At 48.4% G+C, this 22,440-nt stretch overlaps 2 protein-coding genes across 7 annotated transcripts; one reads left to right on the forward strand and one right to left on the reverse strand.

The window, feature by feature from the left end:
* The first annotated feature begins 7,484 nt into the window (after nt 1–7,484).
* Nucleotides 7,485–12,519, forward strand: LOC307238115 (E3 ubiquitin/ISG15 ligase TRIM25-like). 2 transcript variants are annotated; one of them, XM_080010980.1, is made up of 8 exons: nt 7,485–7,506; nt 8,054–8,326; nt 9,250–9,567; nt 9,953–10,045; nt 10,201–10,285; nt 10,405–10,494; nt 10,698–10,754; nt 11,022–12,519. In XM_080010980.1, exons 2-8 carry the CDS (start codon nt 8,069–8,071, stop codon nt 11,561–11,563), a joined length of 1,443 nt encoding a protein of 480 aa, XP_079867106.1. In that variant the 5' UTR covers nt 7,485–7,506; nt 8,054–8,068; the 3' UTR covers nt 11,564–12,519. The 2 variants fall into 2 exon arrangements, with proteins under 2 accessions (XP_079867106.1, XP_079867105.1); XM_080010979.1 differs by lacking the exon at nt 7,485–7,506 and having other exon boundaries at nt 8,000–8,326.
* A 458-nt stretch (nt 12,520–12,977) lies between these two features.
* Nucleotides 12,978–21,696, reverse strand: tox4a (TOX high mobility group box family member 4 a). 5 transcript variants are annotated; one of them, XM_080010970.1, is made up of 9 exons: nt 21,612–21,696; nt 20,396–20,461; nt 19,435–19,731; nt 19,035–19,280; nt 18,489–18,833; nt 17,745–17,825; nt 14,785–15,516; nt 14,035–14,257; nt 12,978–13,735 (listed from the first exon to the last, which is right to left on the reverse strand). In XM_080010970.1, the coding sequence occupies exons 1-9, from the start codon at nt 21,615–21,617 to the stop codon at nt 13,683–13,685; spliced, it is 2,049 nt and encodes a 682-aa protein (XP_079867096.1). In that variant the 5' UTR covers nt 21,618–21,696; the 3' UTR covers nt 12,978–13,682. The 5 variants fall into 5 exon arrangements, with proteins under 5 accessions (XP_079867096.1, XP_079867095.1, XP_079867093.1 ...); XM_080010969.1 differs by lacking the exon at nt 21,612–21,696 and adding an exon at nt 20,562–20,991 and having other exon boundaries at nt 14,118–14,257; nt 18,489–18,830; XM_080010967.1 differs by lacking the exon at nt 21,612–21,696 and adding an exon at nt 20,562–20,991 and having other exon boundaries at nt 18,489–18,830.
* Nucleotides 21,697–22,440: the final 744 nt, after the last annotated feature.

The raw sequence follows: 22,440 nt of genomic DNA on the forward strand, positions 1-22,440 counted from the left end.
CTTCTGTATAGTTTCTTAGTTCTGCTTGTGCGTGCACGTGTGTGCGCGTGGGTGTGCGTGTGTGTGTTGCACGTGGAGAGCATACTTCTGTTAAAGGATAGGATAACTATTTCTCAACCCAGGCTTCATTAAAATGTTTGTTCCTATCATTTATAATAACCCCACGATTGCACAACATTGCTCACTTCTTTACTATCGAGAAACTTACCACTCTGCTGCAGGCTTTCACTGCACTTAAAGCCTTGGAAAATCCTATAAAACCTCCCGTTTCAAACGGGGAACTCGCGCCGTAGTCCCACGTGTCCAGGTGTATATTTTTTAACATGTGGCGGTAACGTCCCTGACGGTGTTCCATTATTTAAATCTAGCTTTGCGGGCGCGGAGGAAGCGGCGCAAATTCCCGTTTCTAGTATCTCACGTTAGTGCGGATCGGTGGGCTATTTCGTAGCAGCGGACACGGTCAATCATCCTCAATTGATTGATAGATTCCCGAATTTCGGCGCGTCGGGCCCACGTCAACCCCTAAAACGTACCTGTTTGAAGAGGGGGGTGGACGATCAATTCCCCCAGGGGATCAACGACCGACGGAAGGTGCTGTATCCTGTCCTGAAGGAGAACCGGCAGAAGGGTAAACGTGCATCGATGGTTGTTGACAAATTATATATAGACGGTCTGTTATACCGAGACTCCTCCACCACACCCTGGTTATTCTGATCATAATGTATGTATTCTTGTAATTCTGGTTATTTTATACTGCAAGATGTAGGAATAGGCATGCTATCTATGTCAGGATTTAAAATATAGTTCACTCTCAGCTCACCTTCCTAATTCCCCCTCCATACTTCTCTCATCATCTCACCTCCCTAATCCCTCTCTCCTTACTTCTCCTATCACTCTCACTCTATAATGTCTTTCACTTTATGTATGTCTAATCCAGCAATGTTCTGTGTTTATCTTTGTCTACTTCTCATTTGTTTGTGTAGTTATGTATCCCTACAAACTTCCGACAATACCATGGCAGTGAAAAGGAATATAAAGGAGGAAACCCCAGACTTATCTATGGGAAAGCATGGGAACGGTAGTATAGCTATTGCCTTGGATGCACTGTGCCATCACCCCCTAACTAGCTTCAATGACACCCATTAAGTTTGTTAGTTGGAATGTGAGAGGCACTCACGCCGGGCGGGGCGGGCCAACCCCTTGTGCGGGGCGTGGGGGTCCTGCCGGCCCGCCCATGGGGCGGACGGCAACGGGCGGGCGGTCGGTCTGTGGCCGTGGGGCCGTGATCCGGGCCCCGCGGTCAGTGCCTTGCACCCATGGCCTGGGTTCCGTGCCGGCGGCTGCGTCTTGTGCCTGCACCCAGGGTTTGGTTGTATGTGTGCGCCCCTGGGGTGCGGGGTCTGGCTTCTCTGGGGGCCCGGGAGTCTTCTGCGGTCGCAGGGCAGGGTACCCGGGGATTTCCTGCAGCTGGAGGGTGTCCACGGGGCTGTGGAGTTCAGGGGGGCTTTGGGGCCACTTCCGCTGCTTGGAGGCGCCGCGACATATTACCAACCTTCTACACCAGTACCAATGGGGATAAGTCATGTACACTCACCGGTGGACATCTTACACACACACACACACACACACACACACACACCTGCTTCAAGTGAACCCTCCTGGTTGCATTCCGTTCCTTTACTCCCTCATTTGCTGCCATAACTTACAGGGAGAGGCCACGTGACCAGCTGTAGTTCCAGTTTTCCTGGACCTTATTCACTGTTTTGTTGTTTGTTTCTATGTTTAATTGTCTCGGCCACGGTGGTTCCCCCCCCTCTTGGAGTAGTGATCACTTGTTTATAGACCCAAACATGATGAATAGTTCACCACCAACCCCACCCCCCCCCCCCCCCCCAAAGAGGGGGGTTGGTGGTGGGCTCTCCATAACAAAAAGCTGTGCTCTTGTCATTCTACAGGTCGTCCACAGGACAGAGTTATTGCAGCAGTTCTCGATGATTTAAGGATTAATAAAGAGTTGCATTGCAGGTTGAGAGGGTTAGGGTTAGGGTTACCCTAACCCTAATAAAAAAAATCCGTAGCTCCGCCCTCCCGCACGCGCCGGTTGGCCGGCTTGTTGTGTCATGTGACCGGAAGTACGTCGGCGCGTTGGTCCGCCGCGGGGCCGCGTTGGTTCTGCGCACGCGTCGGCTTCAGCAAACACCCCCCCCCCCCAACCCAACCCGCGGTCCCTTCGCTCCCCCGTGCCCACGTGCTTACTCCCGGTAAATAAAGCTCGGTACCGTCGCGTGGACTCCGCGGCCGGACGCCGGACGCCACACGCCGCCGAGTTGTTGTTTTTTTGTTTTGTTTTGTTTTGTTTTTCTTTTGAACTCGCAAACATGTCCGCAGCTCACTCGAACTTGCAAGCGCAGGTCGCGTCCGTGTTGGGCGAGTTAGTGAAAGTCGCGACGGTGGAGCTGACCAAGCTGTTCGAGACCCGCTACCGAGCCTGCGTCCACGCGGAGCGGGCGGACGGACGGAGCGAGGAGCAGGAGCCCGAGCCGGCGGCGGGCCGCGGGAGCCGGAGGAGCATCGGGATCCAAGTGAATGACAGCACGGACCGAGCAGACTTTGCCGGTGGGTTCCCGGTTCCCGGGACGCTTGCGCCCTTTTGTTTCCCGCGGCGTCACGTTGCTTATTCCGCGGGGTTTTTTTTTCTTCTTTTGGTTGTGCGTCATTATGCACAAATCAAGTTGATCGGCGCTTGTGTTGTGACGCATTGGCGAAGGGCTCGTGCGGAGATGCGTTGCGTGGGGATGTGCGGCGTGAAACGTTGACCCTGTCGAAATGGGAGCCTGTGGGCGTCGCACAGCGCGCTGCGTCCGGTCGAAATTAACATCACACAGGGGGGAGGAAAAAAAAAGAAATCCTGATGGAATGTTTGTGTCCGTTCTTTTACTCCACCTCCCCGTCCACCCCCCCTAAAGCTCCCCAGTGCTTCTGGCTCGCGAGTGGGGATTGCTTGGCGAAAGAAGAAGAGGAGGAGGAGGAGCTTCCCACTCCAGCGGATTCCCCCACGGTTGACGAAAACGAGCAAGTTAACCTCCTGTGGTCCCTCCTCCAGGACGTCAGGGGTGGGGTGAGTTGTAAATGGGCCTTTAAAAAAAACCAACCCAAAAGGGCCTTAAAAGTGACCCGTGCGGTCGTAAACATGACCGCCCGCGTTTTCCAAGTGGTTTGGCACATCAAGCAAAATTGGCCGCAACACGGCCAGCCTGGGGGGGGGGGGTTCTTTTTTTTATTTTTCCAACGCATATTTCCAGGTTCTCGTCAACGCTCGCGCTTATTGGAATCGGCACAATCATAACGGGCCTCCGGTGAATCCAATCAACAGCCGGCGGGGCGAGATTGTGGGAGAGAATTTCAGTTACATCAGACGCCGTTCCGTCGTCTCGATTAGTAGAGGAGGAAGAAAGACGATGACGCGGGACCGAACTGGCAGGATTCCGAAAGCTTTTAAGATTCCGAACAGAGGTTAAAATGCTAAATATGTCCGTACATTCACCGCAATACTAATGCGGCAATACATTGCGAGGTTAGGGTTAATACCTTGAGATTGCTTCAAAAGCCATCAATGTACGTTATGAAACACCAGAGGCAAACATCAATACTGTTTTGACAATACAGTATGGGAGAACAAAGTGAGTAGAGTCTGTATACTATATATTACACCATTTGTATTTTATGCTACTGAAATGTTGAGTGTAGTGCAACACGTATTCCACAATTGGTCAGAACATTCATATTGCGCATGCATTTATAAGCGTTCATGACCACGAGCAGTTTCAAGTTATTGAAAGAAGTTGCTTTGCGACTCCCAATTTTTTTATTTTTTTTTCTTCCTCCTTTAATGTTCATTTTATGTTATTTTCAATCTGCAGGAGGTGAATGGAAGCCATGGTGAAACAGGTTGTGTCAAAACAGAAGCTGCCAGCCATGGTGAGGAAGTGTTTTATGTTGAACGGCAATAGGCGTTTCTCGCACCGCAGCAGCTTTTTCACAGTTCTAAAGACCTAAGTCCACGGCCCCTCGCCGGCCCCTCGGTGCGAGGACAGTCCGCCCGGTCGAGTCGCATCGCTCCGGGTGGGGACCAGCCCACCTTCACTCGGCGGTAGTAAAAAATAACTAACAAAAATGGAAAAAAGTATGTAAACAGTATTTTTATTGTATATTCATTTATTGCATATATTTATTATTAATTGAATGAATTACAATGCGCCCCGTAATCCCTGTGCGCTGTCCCGATGCGAGCCCGTGCCTCACGAAAGTCTGGACTAAGTTTTGCTTAATTCCAAACGGGATCGCTTATTTCTCGCCTCAAATTTGTTCAACAGATTTTGGGTGGACTGATAAGGTGGAATAAGTGAATGTAGCGGAGTAAATACAACAGGGAAGTTGTGCTGAAACCCCCGTTGGTTGACGTCACTTCAGAGTTCCAGTGCGGTGGCAATACAAACAACAAAAAAAGGCCCTCGACGGTGTTTAGTTCCCGAAGGCCTTTCTGACAACCCCCTCTCCTCTAATCCTCTCTGTTATTGTGAGTGCTTGCATTAAAGAGAAGTGCAACATTTTCTCCATGTTCCGAAGAGTTACACCACCAGTCACAACATAATCAGAATCATTTCTCTAATAGCCACAACAAAAATTCCAGGGTCCTGAAACCAGGGGGTGGAGCTTCATCTCATGTTGAATTTAGACAGAATATCAGGCTGGCTTCACCGAGGGGGGAAACAAAGAAAAAGGAAAGTAAATCGTTAACTAAAATATAATAACAGTTCTATACTCTCCCTTCTTCAGATCAAAGACCCGGACCCTCCGAGCAATCCCCGGCCACCTGCTCGGAACAAGAGGGCGGGATCTCCGCCGGAAGCCCGGTGCTGTTCGTCTGCCCACTCTTTCTGAAACAGGAGTCCCCGCCCCCGGAGCCCGAAAGCTCGGAGGAGCCGGCCCGCGCCGAGCCTCAGCACGCCAATGTGAGCACGGCCAGGGGCACGGCCTACAGCCCGTCGCCTTTGGACGGCGCCACCGCTCCCCTCCAGGCCGGCGCGCACGAAAGGGCCCGTGCGGCGAAGGAGGCGGAGAGCCACCCCCAGCTGCAGCTCAAACAGACGTCCCCGGACGACAAGCTCAACAGACCCTGCTCGGTGCAACTGGTGAACCTCCTGGCCGCCTCCAAGCCGGACGCCCCCAAGGACGCCGCGAACTGCAGGGCAGGCGTGCCCACGCCCAAGGACCTCCGCTGCCACCAGGGCCCCCACACGGGCCACCGCCTCTGCTGCTTCACGCCGTGCGAGGACGGCGTGTGGCGCCTCCACCGCGTCGTCACGCACACCCGCCGCGGGTACGCCTGCGACATCTGCGGCAAGCGGTTCAAGCGGCGGAAGATCCTCCGGCGGCACGAGCGCTTCCACACCGGTGAGAGGCCGTACTCCTGCTCCCACTGCTCAAAGACGTTTAGGCTGAGGAAGAGCGCCCGTCGCCACGAGCGCTTCCACACCGGGGAGAGGCCCCACAGCTGCCCCCAGTGCGGGAAATGCTTCCGGCTGCGGGACAACCTGAAAGCTCACCTGAGGTTCCACACCGGGGAGAGGCCTTTCATCTGCTCCATCTGCGGCAAGAAATACCGCATCGGCAAGAATCTGGAGAAGCACAACCTCGGCCAGTGCGGATTCCTCGTTCCGTCCTTCAGGAAAATTGCAGGGATGTAGGAAAGCAGCGTCCACCGCGTCAGTGGGTTGGAAAATGTTCTACCTCATGTGGGGAAAAAAAACAAAGCAAAAGTTAAACACTGCTACTGATTCAAAGACACTGAAAGAAAGTTTTACTGCTAACATGTAAAACCCTATTTTAGATTTTCAAACACAGAACAGTTTGACACAGAATATATAGACCCGTATTTAGAAGAAGAGTCATCGTTGTATGTGTTTATTGAAATGACTCTCTTACGGGTGCAGTTGCATCTAACACGCGGGTAGAGAGAGAGTGGTGACGGAGCAAAGTTAGGCAGCAGTGCAAGCACCGTGCCACCAATGAATGATGTTTGAAGTTTTATCGTTTGGATTTTATGCTGTACTAATAACTACACTACATTTTCCAAATTTTATAGCGAGCGTTAAGAAAGACTGCAAAGTAACGGGCACAGACTTGGATTGCGAAGGCTGACTACAAATCCTCTGTTTCTTTTCTACACGACCACTGATTGATGAATGTAAACTGATGTTAGTGCTGTAGCGGTACAGCAGCTGTGACCATAAGCATTAGAGACTCCTCCACCGACTGTGGAAAATAATGGACCTATAAGCTATTTGGAAGTGTTCTCATGAGCTGTTTGAAATTTTTTTTTTTTTTTTAACACGTCAAGCCCTGCATGTTTTTCCATTTTTGACTGTTTCAAAAACTGGTTCATTTTTATTTCAAACATTCCGCAAGACCTTGACCGAGACCAGACCGTGACTCTTCTCAATGTTAAATCCAGGTTGTTTTTACGTTGGCATTCCAACCGAAATATAGTGCTGCTCATACGTAAACCGACACTTATTACTGTGACCTTGTTTCCTTTTCAAGGATGCTTTTTTTTTTTTTTTCCTCCATCATAAATACCATATATCTATATTTTAAAGTTGATTTTCTATTCTTACCTTCTTTATGTCTTTATGGGGAGAAAAAACTTGATGTTTACCTGTTTACCAGTGTATGTTGTAAACTAGATTGAAAAATTATTTCTGTTGTTGAAAATATGTTTGTTTTCTGTTTTCTATACTTTCCACTTCAAATAAAATACTTTATACGCGGTCCCTGTTTAAAATGTATTTGATCTGCATTATAATAACAAAGAAGCGGCAAATGAATTATTTTGCTCCTCCTTTAAATTCTCTGTGATGCGATTTTGTCACAATAGGTCACAAACAGAATTACAACAATTATAATCGAAATAAATCTGGGATATTGCTTTCTGACAGTGCTGGGAGGTAGAAGTGAATTCTATTGAGGATGCATCCCTTAAAATATTCCTCATTGACTTAATTACCCATCAGATGAAATTATTGATGGAAGTCTTGTGACACCCAGATCGATGCTACTGTTGTTTATTGTGTCTGTGTATATGTATGTATATATATATATATGTGTGTGTATGTATACATATGTATATATATGTATGTGTGTTATATATATATATGTGTGTGTGTGTATATATATATATTAGTAATAGTAGTAGCAAGCAGCTAAAATTACTTCTTAATACAAAATAAACTTGCAAATACTGACTCAGTGTGTATATATATATATACATATATATATATATATATATGTGTGTGTGTGTGTGTGTGTGTTTTATATGTACAGTATATTCCTTATCTCTGCATACTTTCACACGTAGTCTACCCGCGACGGCAGGTAAACCGCGCCCACCCCGGAAGTGATAACAAACAACACTTTCGCTTTTTAAGTCAGAGCTTCGTTGTGAAGGTAGGTTCAGTGGAGTGGGTTCCATAACTGGTACCGCTGTCTTAACATTTGGGTCGATAACGGGTCAAGGCAAAAGTGGGAAAGTGTCGGAAAGTGTTTAAAGAAAGTTTGCAGTTAACCCTTCATATTAATGTTGCTTCAATATGACGATGACCCTTCGTGTTACCGTAACACCGTAGCTTCTGGAATGCTCGAACCTTATCAGATTTTATATTATTATAGCCATTATAGCCAAATATACTTTATAAATACATATATACATATCTATATAGCTATGTATATATGTATATATAAAGTATATATGGCTATACACATATTTACTATATCAGCTACTTATCAGTACTATCTTTGCGTGTGATTGCTACACACCGATGCTATATACTATTACTTTAGCATAACTACCACCTGCTACTTTCTGTTAACTTCTGTTGAGAAGTTACTATATATATATTTGTTTGTTTGTTTATATTTATATTATTGTTTTTAGGTTTCGCTCTTTCTTTGACAGTGTTATCTTATGCTGGCCGTCTGCTCGTGGCCTCCTCAGAGCGTGTACAACAAGATGGATGCCGGAGAGAAGTCCCCTCTGGAGGTGCTGCTGACCTGCCCGGTGTGTCGGGACATCTTCACCGACCCCCGGCAGCTGCCCTGCGGACACAGCATCTGCATGGTCTGTCTGAACAGCCTGGTGCAGCACTCCACGGAGATCCCCTTCAGATGCCCAGACTGCAGGTGCTACTTTGGGAAGATCGTGGAGGTGCAGAAGAGCTACGCGCTGGCCAGCATCGTGGAGGACTACCGAGAGAGCAAAAAGGCCAAGGTACTTCCACGCTACGTGACCTTTACCGACCTGAACGGACCTGTGTCCAGATTTTACTGGTTTAATGGTGTCCAAAATGCATAATGTAATGTATATTTTCTAGTTTTTATTTTTTTAAAAGCCATGAGCTTTTTATTTTACTGCATATACAATATGTGGGCTTTTAACTCAGAACCTCTGATATAATTGGCACAAAAATAAGTGTCCTTCAAGAACCACTTTGATAGTGGTTCTTAAAGAACACTTATTTTTGTGTCAAGGTATTGATATTTGGGGTGGGAATCACCAGGTAAATCATAACAAACCATCAAGATGCAGTTCCCACAATAACGATGTTATCACACATGCACTTTACTGCACATATCTGTATATACAAATAGCCTATCCCATATACATCACTCTATTCCCTTCTATTTTGTGCCCCCACTTTGTATTACCTTTTTGATTCTTATTTTATTTTTATTTTATTTCTATTCTATTCACTGAATGCATTGCGTTTTAGGAATGCGTTAGTTTCAGTAAGTTAGCTAGGTAGAATTTAGGTTAGCTATTATGTTCGGTTTAGTAACTAACTTACTAAGCATAATCTCCTGGTGCGTTGCAAAGACATTTCACTGCATAATATGTACGAACATATGTATATGTATGTGACAAAGAAACTTTTTGAATCTTGAACAACAGAGGCGATCCTGCGATACATAATATATAGCAAGAAAATCCTTGACCATTCATCACAATATCTGTGTAATATGTGTAGATTTTGGACAACAGGAATCAATGTGCACTGTATTTGTTCAGTGCATTTTTCAGTGCAGTCTGTTTCAGGGTAAAACAAGGTCAACCAAAGTGCATTGAATCGTATCGTTTTAGCGCACACTGACAAAAACATGTTCAAATCCCTCTGGACGCCGGGAAAATGGCAGGCCAAGCAGACGCAGAGCGTGGGCTGCGACTGCTGCCCGGAGCGGAACCAGCCGGCGGTGAAGACGTGTCTGAAGTGCGAGGTGTCGCTGTGCAAGGAGCACGTCAGGGACCACGTGGAGCTCCCGGCGTTCACCTGCCACCCGCTGGTCAGCCCGCTGGCCGACCTCCCCGACAGGAAGTGCCCCCGGCACGACGACGAGGTGCTGAGGTACTACTGCAGCGCCTCCCGCCGCTACGTCTGCAACGTCTGCGACCTGGAGACCAAGAGGATGAACCTGGCCACCGAGGCCTCCGGCGTCCTGGCCAGGAGGCTCACCGTGAGTTCCCGTTTACGGTTTGGGCTTGGAGTACGAAGGGAAGCTCCACTGACTCATTGGGGGAAAGAAAAAAAAAATGTCTTTGTGGAGGAACAGGTTTCTCTGTTCCCTGGGAGCCTGATGAGATCATCTAAAGAATACCCACTGAGCTTTAGTCTCCTGCACTCTGCACCTTTTTTTGTGTGTGTGTGTGTGTGTGTGTGTGTGTGTGTGTGTGCGTGCGCGTGCGTGCGTGCGTGCGTGCGTGCGTGCGTGCGTGCGTGTGGACACACACACACACACATTTCCAATGGTCCATTGTATCCAAAGTGGTGTAAGAACATATATGTGTGGGGGTGTGTGTGTATTCGCGTGTGTGTGTGTGTGTGTGTGCGCGCGCAATCAGGACTACATGGACCAGCGGTTCCAGCTCCTCGAGGGAAAGATGAACGAATCCAAAGACTCCATCAAAAAACTCCAAGATGACGTCACAAATGAAGTGAGCGATTAGAAGCGCGTCTGCGAGCCCTAACCTTTCGGAATGTGCCCAGATCTCCCGAGCCTACGCTTGCAGCGCAAATAAATATGAGCGTGCGTCGTGGTCGTTTCTGTTAGTTTGTTAAACGTGGTGCTTTGCCGTGTCATCGCGAGCAGAAACAGAAGGTGAAGCCGCAAGACTCCTCGCTCAACAGCGTCACGGTGGTGGTCCTCTGTCTCTGGTTCATCGTGCTCTACTACGGTAAGGGAAGGGCCGTGGCATTATACCACAACTTATATACAAACAATCTGGAGCACTTTGTTGGTGCGTCTTATCTCTCGCGTATCAATGTTTAAGCGATCCGTCGTTTCCCCAAACAGCCTGTAACTTTGCTGTGGAGAACCAGATGCTCACCGATAAAGTCAGCATGCAGCAGAGGCGCTTGCACGAAATCTACTCCAACATTGCCGGTGAGAAGGAATGATTTTCACGGGGGTGTTCAGCGAATATTTCATCCGTTTCTTGTACTGTACCACTGTCACTGTGTTACAGTAGTAGACAGCATACAACCATGTCCCTACATTTCTTTACAATTTAACATTTCTCCTTGATTCCACATCCTGATTTGGTTATGTTCCAAATTTTTTTTTTTTTTTTTTTAAACCTCACCCAGAATTCTTGGTTGAGCCGGAGAGAGACTCTGGCGATGTGGTTCAAGAAGCACTGGAAGGTAAACAACATCCACAACAACCCCCTGTGTCTTTTTCCATTCGTTTTTTTAATTGTAATTTTTTATTGTTTTATGACTGATGGGGAAACTCATAACCCATAACTACGATTGCCGTGCTTTTCATGATTTTCTACAGGGTAAACTACCGCGAACACCTTACAGTGGTCAGATTCAAAATGGTCAAATTGTATTAAATGCACAAGCAACCTTGTTGTGAGTTGAAACGCGGCGCCAACCCGTGATCTCATGTGTGTTTATGCACCCAAGTGCCCCTGACGCTGGACGTGGACACCGCCAGTCCGTTCCTCAGAGTCTCGGACGACCTCCAGTCGGCGGAGCGGGTCCTGGGCGAGCTGGACTATCCCAGCCTGGCGTCCCGCTTCGAGGCCCCCCAGGTGCTCTCCAGCCAGTGCTTCTCCTCCGGGACCCACCTCTGGCTCGTCGAGGCCCACGGACATTGGGAGATCAGCGTTTCCTACAAGAGCATCCGGCGCAAGGGCGAAGACGACAGCGCGTTCGGGGTGAACCCGCAGTCCTGGAGCCTCGTGCGCAACCACGTGGGCCAACTGTCCGCCTACCATCGCAAAACCAGCACCAACCTGTCCAGGACCTTGAAGTCCAACTCCATAGCAGTGAAGGTCCATTTTGAGAAGGGCACCATAGCCTTTTCCGAGATGGGGGCAAATTCATTTTTAACAAAGCTGTACGAGTTCCAGACCGAGCTGACTGAGCCCGTGTGTTTGGGTTTGGGGCTGCACAGCGTGTATCCGCCCAGCAGGGCGTCTATCATCAGAGCGATCAAATCTTAATTCCCCAAAGAACATAGAATTCTACAACCCAGTAGTAGAACCACGTTAATAATGAACTATGTATTTATGACAGAAGCTGAATGTCAATAGGTTTTCAACTCTGTGCCATAATCACTCAACTCTGGATTATGACACAGGATTATAACATCGCATGGATTTGATTTAATGTGGTAACTATTATTTTAATCGATAGAAATGGGGGCAAACCAATGTTGGGGGTGGTTCAAGTTCAGGAAATCATTTAAGGTCTTAATGTCACGATTTTAGCAAGGAGTTCAACATTTGTAATATAAGATGTGTATTTTACTTTGAGTCGACTTGCCCTTTACTTTGTGTACATTTTTAAACTCGGGCCACTGCCCTCGTGGCAAATTGTTGCCTGTTGTAAATTCAGATAATAAATACCTTTCCAAGGTCACTGAGAATTCACTCGCTCACTCTCGTGTGCTTATCGAATGCAACTCCCCCATTAGCAGCCATAACACTGTGGCAGTTTATAAAACCTGTTCTACACCAATTGCTTTGTTAACTTTAGCCTTGAGACTTCCACTCCACGTGTTTCCCTCTGTGTATACCAGCATCTCCTCTTCTGAGGCAGCCCGTCTCGTTAATTTCTTCTCATGAATTTTTTTCCCATTAATCAAGTGTTGTGCCCTCTTACAAATGCGGTGCATGTACGTACATCAACCCTAACTTCAGAGGAGCAACATGGAAAGACGGGAGTGTTGCCGTTATTCAAGCAGCGTACAGTGTCGCAGACTTAACATTCTCAACCTTGAAATGCTTTGTGGAGCGTGGGAGGCGGGTCCAGCAGGAGTAGATTCCATCAGGCACAAATCACACAGGTTGTGTGTGTAGTTTTGCCATAAACCCTTTTGAAGCTGCACTGTGAAACACTGCCTTAAACAGCACAGAATCTATGGTTGAGACTTATGTTTTTCACCATTACAATTATTAACAGATGCAATTCCAAGATGAGTAATAAAAGCGGGTGTCATTATGTTGTTCATGTGTCATATACTTGCAATTGAAACTTAAGTTCATGTTCAGCTCTAAATCTGAAGTAAAGGATCGTAGACAATTGTTTGAGCTATTTGCTCATTTATTAAAAAAAAAAAAAAAAAGAAATCCATAGGAACTCTTTCCTTTTAACTCACACTGTAAAGGGCATCAAATCTCTTTGAGAAAAACGAGGACGTTCGTGGAGGAGAAAGGCAGCCGGGCCAAAATACAAATAGGTATTCGTCAGGAAACAGTCTCTTCCTCTTAATTAATTTTAAACTCGGTGAAGCAGGTTCGTCCCCACGGCACGGGTGACACTTCCGAAGATCTAAATTCTAGTTTGTCATCGACAGAAAAGCTAAAATGGTCGGTGACCGGTGAATGCAGTTATTTTGGCTGCTGCAGGACACACACACACACACACACACACACACACACACACACACACACACACACACACACACACACACACACACACACACACACACACACACACACACACACACACACACACACACGGCGCGTCGGGAAGTAGAGTCACACTGTAACTGCGGAGAACGCTTTGTCAAAAAAATAAATCAAGGACAAGCGCCGTCGCAGAATAACCCTTGTAACGTGTTTCGTAACATTATTTTACATTCCCAGGTACACGTTTTTTACACAAGTTCAACAGAAATAACAAAAACAAACTCAACTAATGGGCCCTGTCCCGTTTCTAATCATAAGTGGATCGACGTCTCCCTTGGTTCATTGTAATCGTCTATTCTTATGCTGGTCCTTCCATCCGCTCCTGAGTGAATGCGCCTCCTGAATTTAGAACTGACATACCGATGCTGTGTACGGTATACAAACCCTACTGGTGTTTTGTTTTTGAACGGCGTACCTAAACTGGATTTCCACCAGGGACCCGATAGGCGGCTCCGCGGAACAATATTTTACTGCTTCTGAAGAGCGGCCGCAAACGCGCAAAACGTGTAAATTACAATGTCGGCTGAGATTCACGTCTCCCGAGCTCGGCGCCCGCTGAGGTGCTCGGTGCGGGGGCGCGGCTTCACCAAGAACCGACGTTCACTCTGCTCCCGTCGACCGGCGTCCTCCCGACGCGCCGCTCTTTATTTCACCGTTCCCATGTTCTGACTCCGGATGGAGCACCAGCCCATGAAGATGTCCCTGAAGCGGCAGGAGAAACAAATAATTAAGTCATCAGATTTCACGGTTCGTCATTAATGAACTCGTTCTCGTTTAATAGATGCCGATAAATGCAGCTCTAAACCAGGGCCATCAAACTGGCTATGTAGATCGTCCCTTTGAATAGGATAAGACAGCAAAAGGTTTAAAAACCAAAACAAACAAAAAGGACTCCAGCGCAAACACGAGCAATGACAGAGGAATTGAAAAGGAGGTTAAAATATTTGGGTCGTGTGTGTTTTCGTTCTCATGAGCGGTGTGTATTTTGAAAAGGAACAAACCCGACACCGTCGTTCCCAGTCGGCTGAGCGGCCGTAATTTCCGCAGCGGCGGCGCGTCAGAGGGTTCCGCGGCGTCTACGTACCTGCAGTGATTGGCCACACATTCGTTGCTGCAGTATTCTTTGTCCCAGTCTTTGCTTTCCACCGCCGGGTTGTTGCAGCCGGCCCTCACACACACACTGCCGGAGGGGCAGTCACTCGACTCCGCCACCTCCATGTCAGTCTGCAAAAAAAATATTAATAAAAAAAATAAATGAAAACAAAAAAAACAATGATAATACATTTCTGGATGCAGGTGTATCAATAGTGTTTTTTTTCTTTTTTTTCTTAAACAACCAAAACCAATTCCACGGCAAGAAAAAGTAAAAACTTGTCATTTCCAATTTGTGAAGTACTCCTTCCCCAGTGTTTGCAGGTATCACAGTTTAATTTAATACTTTTCACTCCGTTTGAGGACAAATTGTGATGGAATTTCAGGCAGATTTATTTGTCAATCAAACCTCAAAGTATTGCAGGCAAGCATAAATGGTAGTACTATATATTTGGTAGGAGCCAAGTATGAAGTTCAGCTGTCGTCTTTTTCTTTTTTAATAACATGACAACATTTTATAACATGGGAAATGTTGACTCTGGTGCAGGAACTTTGAGAACTCATTTTGAGAAAAGGAAATGCAGCATATGGATAAATCAGACAAAATATCCATGTTGAAATGAAGACCTCACAAACTCAAACCGAAGACACTCCTTTACCTCTTCTGAGGACACCACCTCGGCCACCACTTCCTCCTCGGCTCCCTCCACAGAGTTCACCACCTGCAGCGCCAAGTTGCCGGGCAGCAGCGTCGCCGGCACGGTGGACAGCACGCTGGCCGAGTTGGCGGCCAGCGCCGTCGTCACGATGATGGGCACGCCCTTGCCGCCCGGCATGGAGGCGGGAACTATCTTTATCTGCAGCGGCGGCGGGGGCGTGGCGGCGATGGACCCGGCGAGGCCCAAGGCCGCGCCGCCCTCGCGGGGCTTGGAGGCCATGTGCAAGGGCGGCGGGGTCGGCGCCATCTGCTGGAGGCGCGGTGGCGGCGGCGCGTTCTGCATCTGCTGCAGCGGCGGCGGCTGGCGCGACGACACCGAGGCCAGGAGGGCGGGCTGCAGGGCGCGCACGCCGGCGGGCAGCACGGTCACCAGCTGGCCCCCCGCCTGCAGCATCTGCTTGGAGATGATGATCTTGGTGATGGCCTGCGGCGGCGGGGCGGCGGGCGGCAGGGCGGGGGGCTTGTTGGCCCCCGTGCGGGAGCGCGTGGTCATCTCGGGGACGTCCAGGATGATGTTGGAGGCGCAGATGTTGGTGATGGTGTTCTCCTCGTGGCCGCTCAGAGGCAGGCGGGACAGCTGGCTGGTGGCCTCGGTGTGGACCGCCGGCGCGGGGGCGACCACCGCGGAGGGAGGCGGTGGTGACGGGGTTGTCTCCATCGCTTCACTGGCCGGCTGGTTGGAGCAGATACACAGGGGAGTAGTCACTTTTGAGTAAAAACAGTGATATGTTCAGTTACTTCTGAAGGTTGTTAGAAATAATATGGTGCTTGTTACAAAATGGCGCCTCTGGTTGGAAAACAGTTCTTTGTGACCCGTCGCACACATATTGTTTCCAGTACTTTTCCTATTGCGTGCATGTTGCTCGTGCTGTTTTGCACGTACATAGTTCTTTGTGCTCCATATATCCTTTTGTGACGACTTGCTTAGATGAGACTAGATAATGGGGGGGGGGGGTCGAGACTTTGCAAACAGACTCGTCTGGGCTTAGCTTAAGACAGGCGTGTCTCCTGGCTTCCACTGGTATCTGCAGTATCAGCAATAAAGGAATCCATTTTGCCTCACATCCGTCTCCGTCTTATTTGAAGAAGCTCCACACATCAAACATCCTGGGAGGGATCCGCCGTTAGGATCCCAACAAGGTCCTGTGTGTTTATCATGTTCAGTCACAACGTCACATTGTGGCGTAAGTTTTAGGTTTCTGAATTATTCAAACTAATAGTTTTCACTATTTTTTTGCAGATAAAAGCGAAGAGACCAGAGCTCTGCATCCTGAGATGTAAAGATACGTCTCCGTGAAAATGTCAACGTTTTACGACAAAGCCGGTATGTTTATTACAGCCTCGGCAGACACGGCGCTTCAGAGCCGCTGACACCCTTTTCAAACGCACGCTCGTCGGCTCAAACCAGCGATAAAACATTTTATAATGAATCAACGTTGTCGGTGAGGTAACCCGCTCTGCCGTAGGGGAGACGAACCAAGATCCTCGCTCTATTAACAAAATAAATAAGAACACAGTAATGCACTGAGGTAGCAGTAAAGCAGTCTTGTCTGATGACATGTTCCCTGGGTCCATCCCGGATGGATCAAAGGGTTTGGCCGTATCTCAGTTTCCAAACAGGGAGTGAGGAGACACAGGAAGAACGGAATGCACAGCTGGCCCTCCCCGGCAACGTGGAGACAAAAGGGCTGGGACCACCCCAGAGTCTTATCTGAGCGGTGGCCTTCGCGGGAGGGGAGGCAGACCTGATGCAGACAGAACGCAGCCTACGCACAGAGCATAAGCATTTTCATTTTCTAACGCCACTTTGCGTTAAACGTTGTTAAAAACATATACTGGTGTGGCCCAAAAGACTTGAGACGTTTACATACAGTTGTAGAAGAAAACATCCTTTATAATGTTTTGTGATTATGATGATTATTTTTTTTAAGTCACTCACATACGTTTTACTTTTTTTTTTTAAATGCCAATGATAATATAGTACATCTTGATAATGTTGACCACGATATCTGTACATTGAAATTGTAAATTTGGCACAAGCCCATATGGGATATGTACGGTGGCCCTAAAATGTGAAACGGCTGACAAAACACTACGACATTAACTCCCCTGACTAACCCCTGATTGGGATATTAGGATATTCCCTAAATCATCCAATCTCCTTATCGCCACCATATTGGGGCGATATCCACTAGTAAACAAATGCAATATGTATTGACTTCTCTAGAAAGACGACTGTAACTCTTAACTCTGAACTGAACTCCATGAAATTTGGTTTGTTATAAACATGAGAAATTCAACGCGACGCTGGTCACTTACTGGAGTTAATCAGCAGATCTAATCAACTGCAGGTTGAGTCTGCAGGTCCCAGAGGAGGTTGTGGCCATTCAGAAGGTTAAGGTTTTGGCATGGAGCGGATTAGATTAATTCCAATAAGTAACCAGCATCATGTTCAATTCCTCACGTTTACTGTATAACAAACCAAATTTCATGAAGTTCAGCTCAGCATTAAGCGGGCTATAGTCAATGTTGTAGAGAAGTCTGCATCTCTCAATACACATTGTATTTGTTTACGAGCGGATCTTGACCGCCCCGATGTGTTCGACCACGTAGACGCACGTCAAATCGCAAACGCGGTTTCTATGTTTCCATGTCTATGGATGGGACCTGACGACGTCCCCTAAATCATCCAATCGGCGACGATCTGCTGTGTCGATAGGTGCCTGCCTCTTCAGGTGGGAGGTAATGATGTTGTGTTTTCCGATTTGTTGTTGTGTTCTGTTATTTTCCGTTGTGATATGCACTTCGCACTTCTGTAGCTATGACGGAAACGATGGAAAACAAAAATGCAAAAACAAACACAGGCACGGGGAGGTTTTGATGAAGTGAAAAATGTGTTACCTGTGAAAGCTGGTTGGCTCTGTACGCTGCCAAGGCCTTCAAATATTCTTTTTTTGCCGTTTCTGTTTTTCTTTTGTACACCTGAAAGGTTTAAAAGTAAACAGCTTCGATCAATACTTGGGACGAATATCTTCCAAAACCCCGCAACCTGTTTGACATCCGCTTACAGGCGTTTCATTCACCAGATTAAAAAATACAATAAATAAATAAACAAATAAAAAATTGAAATTGTAAAATAAAATTAAACAAATAAAGAGCCTTCACAACAGCCAACTCCATCCTACGTAATGTTAAGTTCAGAGGGGACAGAACGCACTATAATTACTATATACGATTTTTCTTTATCACTATGAGGACTTTACACATTTAATTTAATACCACAGACACCCACCCACCCCCACACCCACACCCTGACTGTGCCTTTTAAGGCAACCAAACCTATTCATTTCTGTGTTATCCAGAGCTGACAACATGAAGCAACAGCTGTCACGTTTTTTTTTTTTTTTTTATGTACTCTCTAAGGTCATCATTCACAGAATGTTGTGAGGTATCATCAGATTCTCTACCCCTCTAATGTCACAAGACACGCCGACAAGTCATTGAAAGCACACGCTGACGGGTGCAGACCGTGCTCTGGGCTCCGTGGACTTCATGGACCGCAAATTAACCGCTACACTTGCTCCAAGTTTCTAGCACCAAGTTTTAAACACTCAAAGCTGTGATTATATGCTGAAGGACGCATACCTGTTTCTGCTCCTCCGCCAGGCTGTCCCACATGGAAGCTACGATCTTTGACACCTCTCCGAAGGAGGCGTTGGGGTTCTGGCCCTTAATGGCGGCCTGGGTGTCCCGGAAAAACAGGGCGTAGGCCGAGACGGGCTTCTGGGGCTCATTGGGGTCCTTCTTCTTTCTCCCTTTCTTCCCCATCGCAAGTGTCACCGACGCCAGGCTGGCCGGCTTACCGCCTCCCCTCCTGGCCGCCGCCGGAGAAATGGAGGACGCTGCCGCCGGGTGGGAGGGCATGTGGGAGAGGACGGAGGAGGCGGAGGAGGAGGAGAGAGACATGGGAGAGTCGACCAGCACACTCTTCTGAGTGCACAGGGAGGGCGGAAAAGAAAACAACAGAGGGAAACAGGGAAAAAAAAACAGGGAGGTGAATAACTCATGACTGGCAACACTAATAAAACAATGTGGATTTAATGAGTCTAAGTTAGACAAGCAAGTTATACAGGCAAAACCAAAAAAACCCTCCAGCGGTATTTTCGCGTCGGGTTCCAGGAGGCGGCTTACCCTGAAGTCATCCATGTCCTCGTCCTGTAGGGAGCCGGCCGGAGACGGTGTGGCCGACAGTGGCTGATCAGGTGAGTTTGACCGAGGCAGAATGTTCCCGCTGCTGAGACCCAAACCCAGCTCTGATTGATTAATAGTGGAGAGCTGGCCGCTTCCCAAAAGACCATGACCGATGTCACCAAGTTGAACATCGATTGTCATGGGGGAAGAGCTGCTGAAATGTGAGCCGTTTGAATTCCCCAGTTCCTGCAGAGGGATTAAAAAATAATTTATTTATCAGAACTTCTCTAGCCCTGACAACAAAAATGCTTTCTTGGAGAGCTGCCCGAGTATAAACATGCGGGGGACAACCGATAACACAGCAGGCAACTGAAGAAACCGTTTCTCCCACGGTGCTCACCAGCGCCGAAGAACTGAGCAGAGCGCCACCTCCCGTCTGACTTATCACCCCCAGGTTGAGGTGCTCGAGGCCCTGCGAGCCGGCGTTGACGAAGGTGGAGGCGAACGATGGGTCGTTGGCGCCCACCACCAGGTTGCTGACGAGGCTGCCGGAGCCCGACGGTCCACCGGCGCTGTCCGAGCCGTCGGACAGCTCCCCGAAGTGGGACACCACATCGCCCACGTTCAAGGTCGGGTCCAGAGAAATGGGAGGGATCTCAAAGACTTCATCCCCGAGACTGGGGGTATGGAATGTCTGCTGAATGGGGGGGAACAATCAAAATAGTGGTGAACGGGCGCATTGAAAAACTTCTGGTCGCGGGGGAATCGACCCGCCTGAACAGTACGTCAAAACGGGCCGTGGCACCGCTGTGTACATGGTCCTCTTCGACACTGCATAGGAATAGAACCACTAGAATCCTGGCCGCTGTAGGCTAACCTCGACCCGAACCAGCAGATCCTTCTGCAACCATAGTGTTTGGACCAAATAAGTACATTCTATGGACGGATGCAAGTCCATGGTCTGAAGTAAAAGCCTTGACCCCTGATTCACAGGTGTCATCTCAATAATAAATGAGTCCTTCGTCTCCACGACTGTTATTACTACTACTCCCATTCTTATCACCACCCTTAGTACCATTATCCTTATTATTACTCATATTGTAATCTGCACTTAACCGTAGCTGCAACCCACGCCATATTGGGCTCACTACATACACAGCGCTACTCCCTGTTAACAGATGTGCACAAGGCCCCTGTGTTACAATTATTATTAGTATCTCATTTTATCTGTTATCGCTCTCGTGCACCTGCACTGTTTTTAGCTGATGTAACCGAATCAATCTTATCTCGTAGGTAACTCTCCCACAGTAAGAACACGCATACACCTCAGACAGGGATATGAAGGCTAAACACCTGCTCACCTCAGCAGAGAGGAATGGGTGAGCTGCTCCGGTGATGGTCAGGTAATTGTCGTTACCGCCTGGGAACTGAACACAAAAGGCAGGTGGTTAGTCGGGAACTTCAGCCCACGGATGCCCCCCCATCTCCCACCGAACCATTACACGTTTCCCAGGCCACCGCTGTCACCTTGTTCTCAGTGTATTCGCCATATGCCTGGGGGTCCAAGAACTCCGAGTCCACATTCTGAGCACAACCATCCGACAGGTCTGAGTAAAAATTCAGATCCATCGCTAATGTCCCGAAAGCGACGCCGAGGAGCGCGGGGTAGTTGGCCGCTCGCTATCACAAAATACCGCTCGATTGGTTAAACACGACGGTGGACGATACATCAGCCTGGCGAGCCACTAGACAGCTAGCAGCTAACAAGCTAACCGGTTAACAAGCTAGCCGGAATGGCCGCCGTTACGGTCGAGACGATCGCCCGAGCTCTGGCGACAGACGGCCGGGTTAAGCGGGGTTCATGCCATCCGTAATCCCTGTACTCCAGATTCGTGCGGCTCATCTGAAGACCCGAGCCGACGAACAGCTCATACGGCGAAGTAACGGCGGACTAAAATGTCTGCTACCATCGTGCTAAACCGGCTCGGCGTGCTACACAGCGGACCGGCGCACGCAGGCAGAACCAATCGACCGACTACCTCGCCGATGGCCCTAATCAATTGTCGTGACTTTTGTCCGGTAACGGTCGCGTCGCGGCTGCGGTTTTAACGGAGACCCGGCGCTGTTCGCCTCTTTTTTTTTTATTTTTTATTATATTCCCAGACGTCAAAGTCCAGTTGAACTTCCCTCGGTATCCGCGTTACACTTCGGCGTTCACTGCCGTCACCGAGCCTATTGTGCCCGCGCCCCTGATTCTGATTCAACCCGACAAAGTTGCTCCGCGTCGGGAGTTTTATGATTTTATTTTTTAACGGACACGATCGCCGCGTAGATCTCCCGACAACCACGTTAAAAAAAAACAACCCCACTGCTTTATTATTATTTTATTTTATTTTACCTGAGCGTATACCGCCACTAAGTGGTGTGAGTAACGTTCCGTTACATCACATATACGTAATATCTTTATAATCTCGGGTCAGTTTTTAAATCCTCCTTATTCGGCGGCTTCCCCCAAGTTTCGCGTCAACAGCCGCCTCGCAGGTCCCACAACAGTTGCCCCCTTTCCCGGACTCTTACCTCCATCACCGCGTCCTACTGAGGCTTCGACCGCATCGCTCTTCCGACCGACATCAAGTTGTTCAAATAAAAAAAAATAAAAAGCCTCACAAAACTAAACAACCCCCCCCCCCGCCCCAAAAAATTAAAAAATACAAACAAAAAAAGAATCCCACCCCGCCCCCCCAAAAAACAAAAAAAAAACCCCAGACACCGCTTCCGGGTTCCTTTATTTCGGGAAGCCGCGTCACTCGCCGGACACCGAGACGTGAACGCGCCCGGATGCGTTCGCCGCCGATGACCGGTCCGCGGGCGCCGCACCGGGTCCGCCACGCCGTGGCCCCGCCCCGCCCCGCCCCGCCCCGCCCCGACGTCACACAGCCGAGCGAAGCACCCGGGCCTGTTGACGTCGTGTCATAAACGCGCGGTTCGTCCGTAACCGATCGCGCAGCAGTTTGGGGAAACTTTTTTTTTTCCCGTCCCTTTTAATTGTCCGCTGACGGGCCCCCGCCCGTCAGCGGACAATTAAAAGGGACGGGAAAAAAAAAAAAAAAGTTTCCCCAAACCCACCCGTGTCGCTCCCCATTACGGGCGAATATCTCAAATAAAGTACACAAGAGACTAGGGTGACAATTGCTTTCACTGTAGATTGCTGTTATTCATATCACAGATACAGTCAACTCATGAAACAATAATTACTCATAGCTGTCGTCTTTGCACCATAGCACACAACTGATCTGCTCTACATTGTACAATACACCCACCCTCCTAGCACTGCATCAGTAACTAATACAAACCTCGCCCTGTCTTCCTCCCTCCCCTGCTCGATTCCCCACCCGCCACCCACCCA

The sequence above is a fragment of the Zeus faber genome, assembly GCF_960531495.2.
Source record: "Zeus faber genome assembly, chromosome: 12".
Classification (NCBI taxonomy): Eukaryota; Metazoa; Chordata; class Actinopteri; order Zeiformes; family Zeidae; genus Zeus; species Zeus faber.

Excerpts from the sequence above, each read along its gene's own strand:
- tox4a (XM_080010966.1), bottom strand. The coding sequence starts at position 20,663 with ATGGATCTGAATTTTTACTCAGACCTGTCGGATGGTTGTGCTCAGAAT. Across the intron at positions 18,834-19,034 it reads AGGACATGGATGACTTCAGG|AAGAGTGTGCTGGTCGACTC; the intron begins GTAAGCCGCCTC and ends CTGTGCACTCAG. Across the intron at positions 17,826-18,488 it reads TGGCGGAGGAGCAGAAACAG|GTGTACAAAAGAAAAACAGA; the intron begins GTATGCGTCCTT and ends TAAACCTTTCAG.
- LOC307238115 (XM_080010979.1), top strand. The coding sequence starts at position 8,024 with ATGCTGGCCGTCTGCTCGTGGCCTCCTCAGAGCGTGTACAACAAGATG. Across the intron at positions 10,286-10,404 it reads GTTCATCGTGCTCTACTACG|CCTGTAACTTTGCTGTGGAG; the intron begins GTAAGGGAAGGG and ends TTCCCCAAACAG. Across the intron at positions 10,495-10,697 it reads AATCTACTCCAACATTGCCG|AATTCTTGGTTGAGCCGGAG; the intron begins GTGAGAAGGAAT and ends AACCTCACCCAG.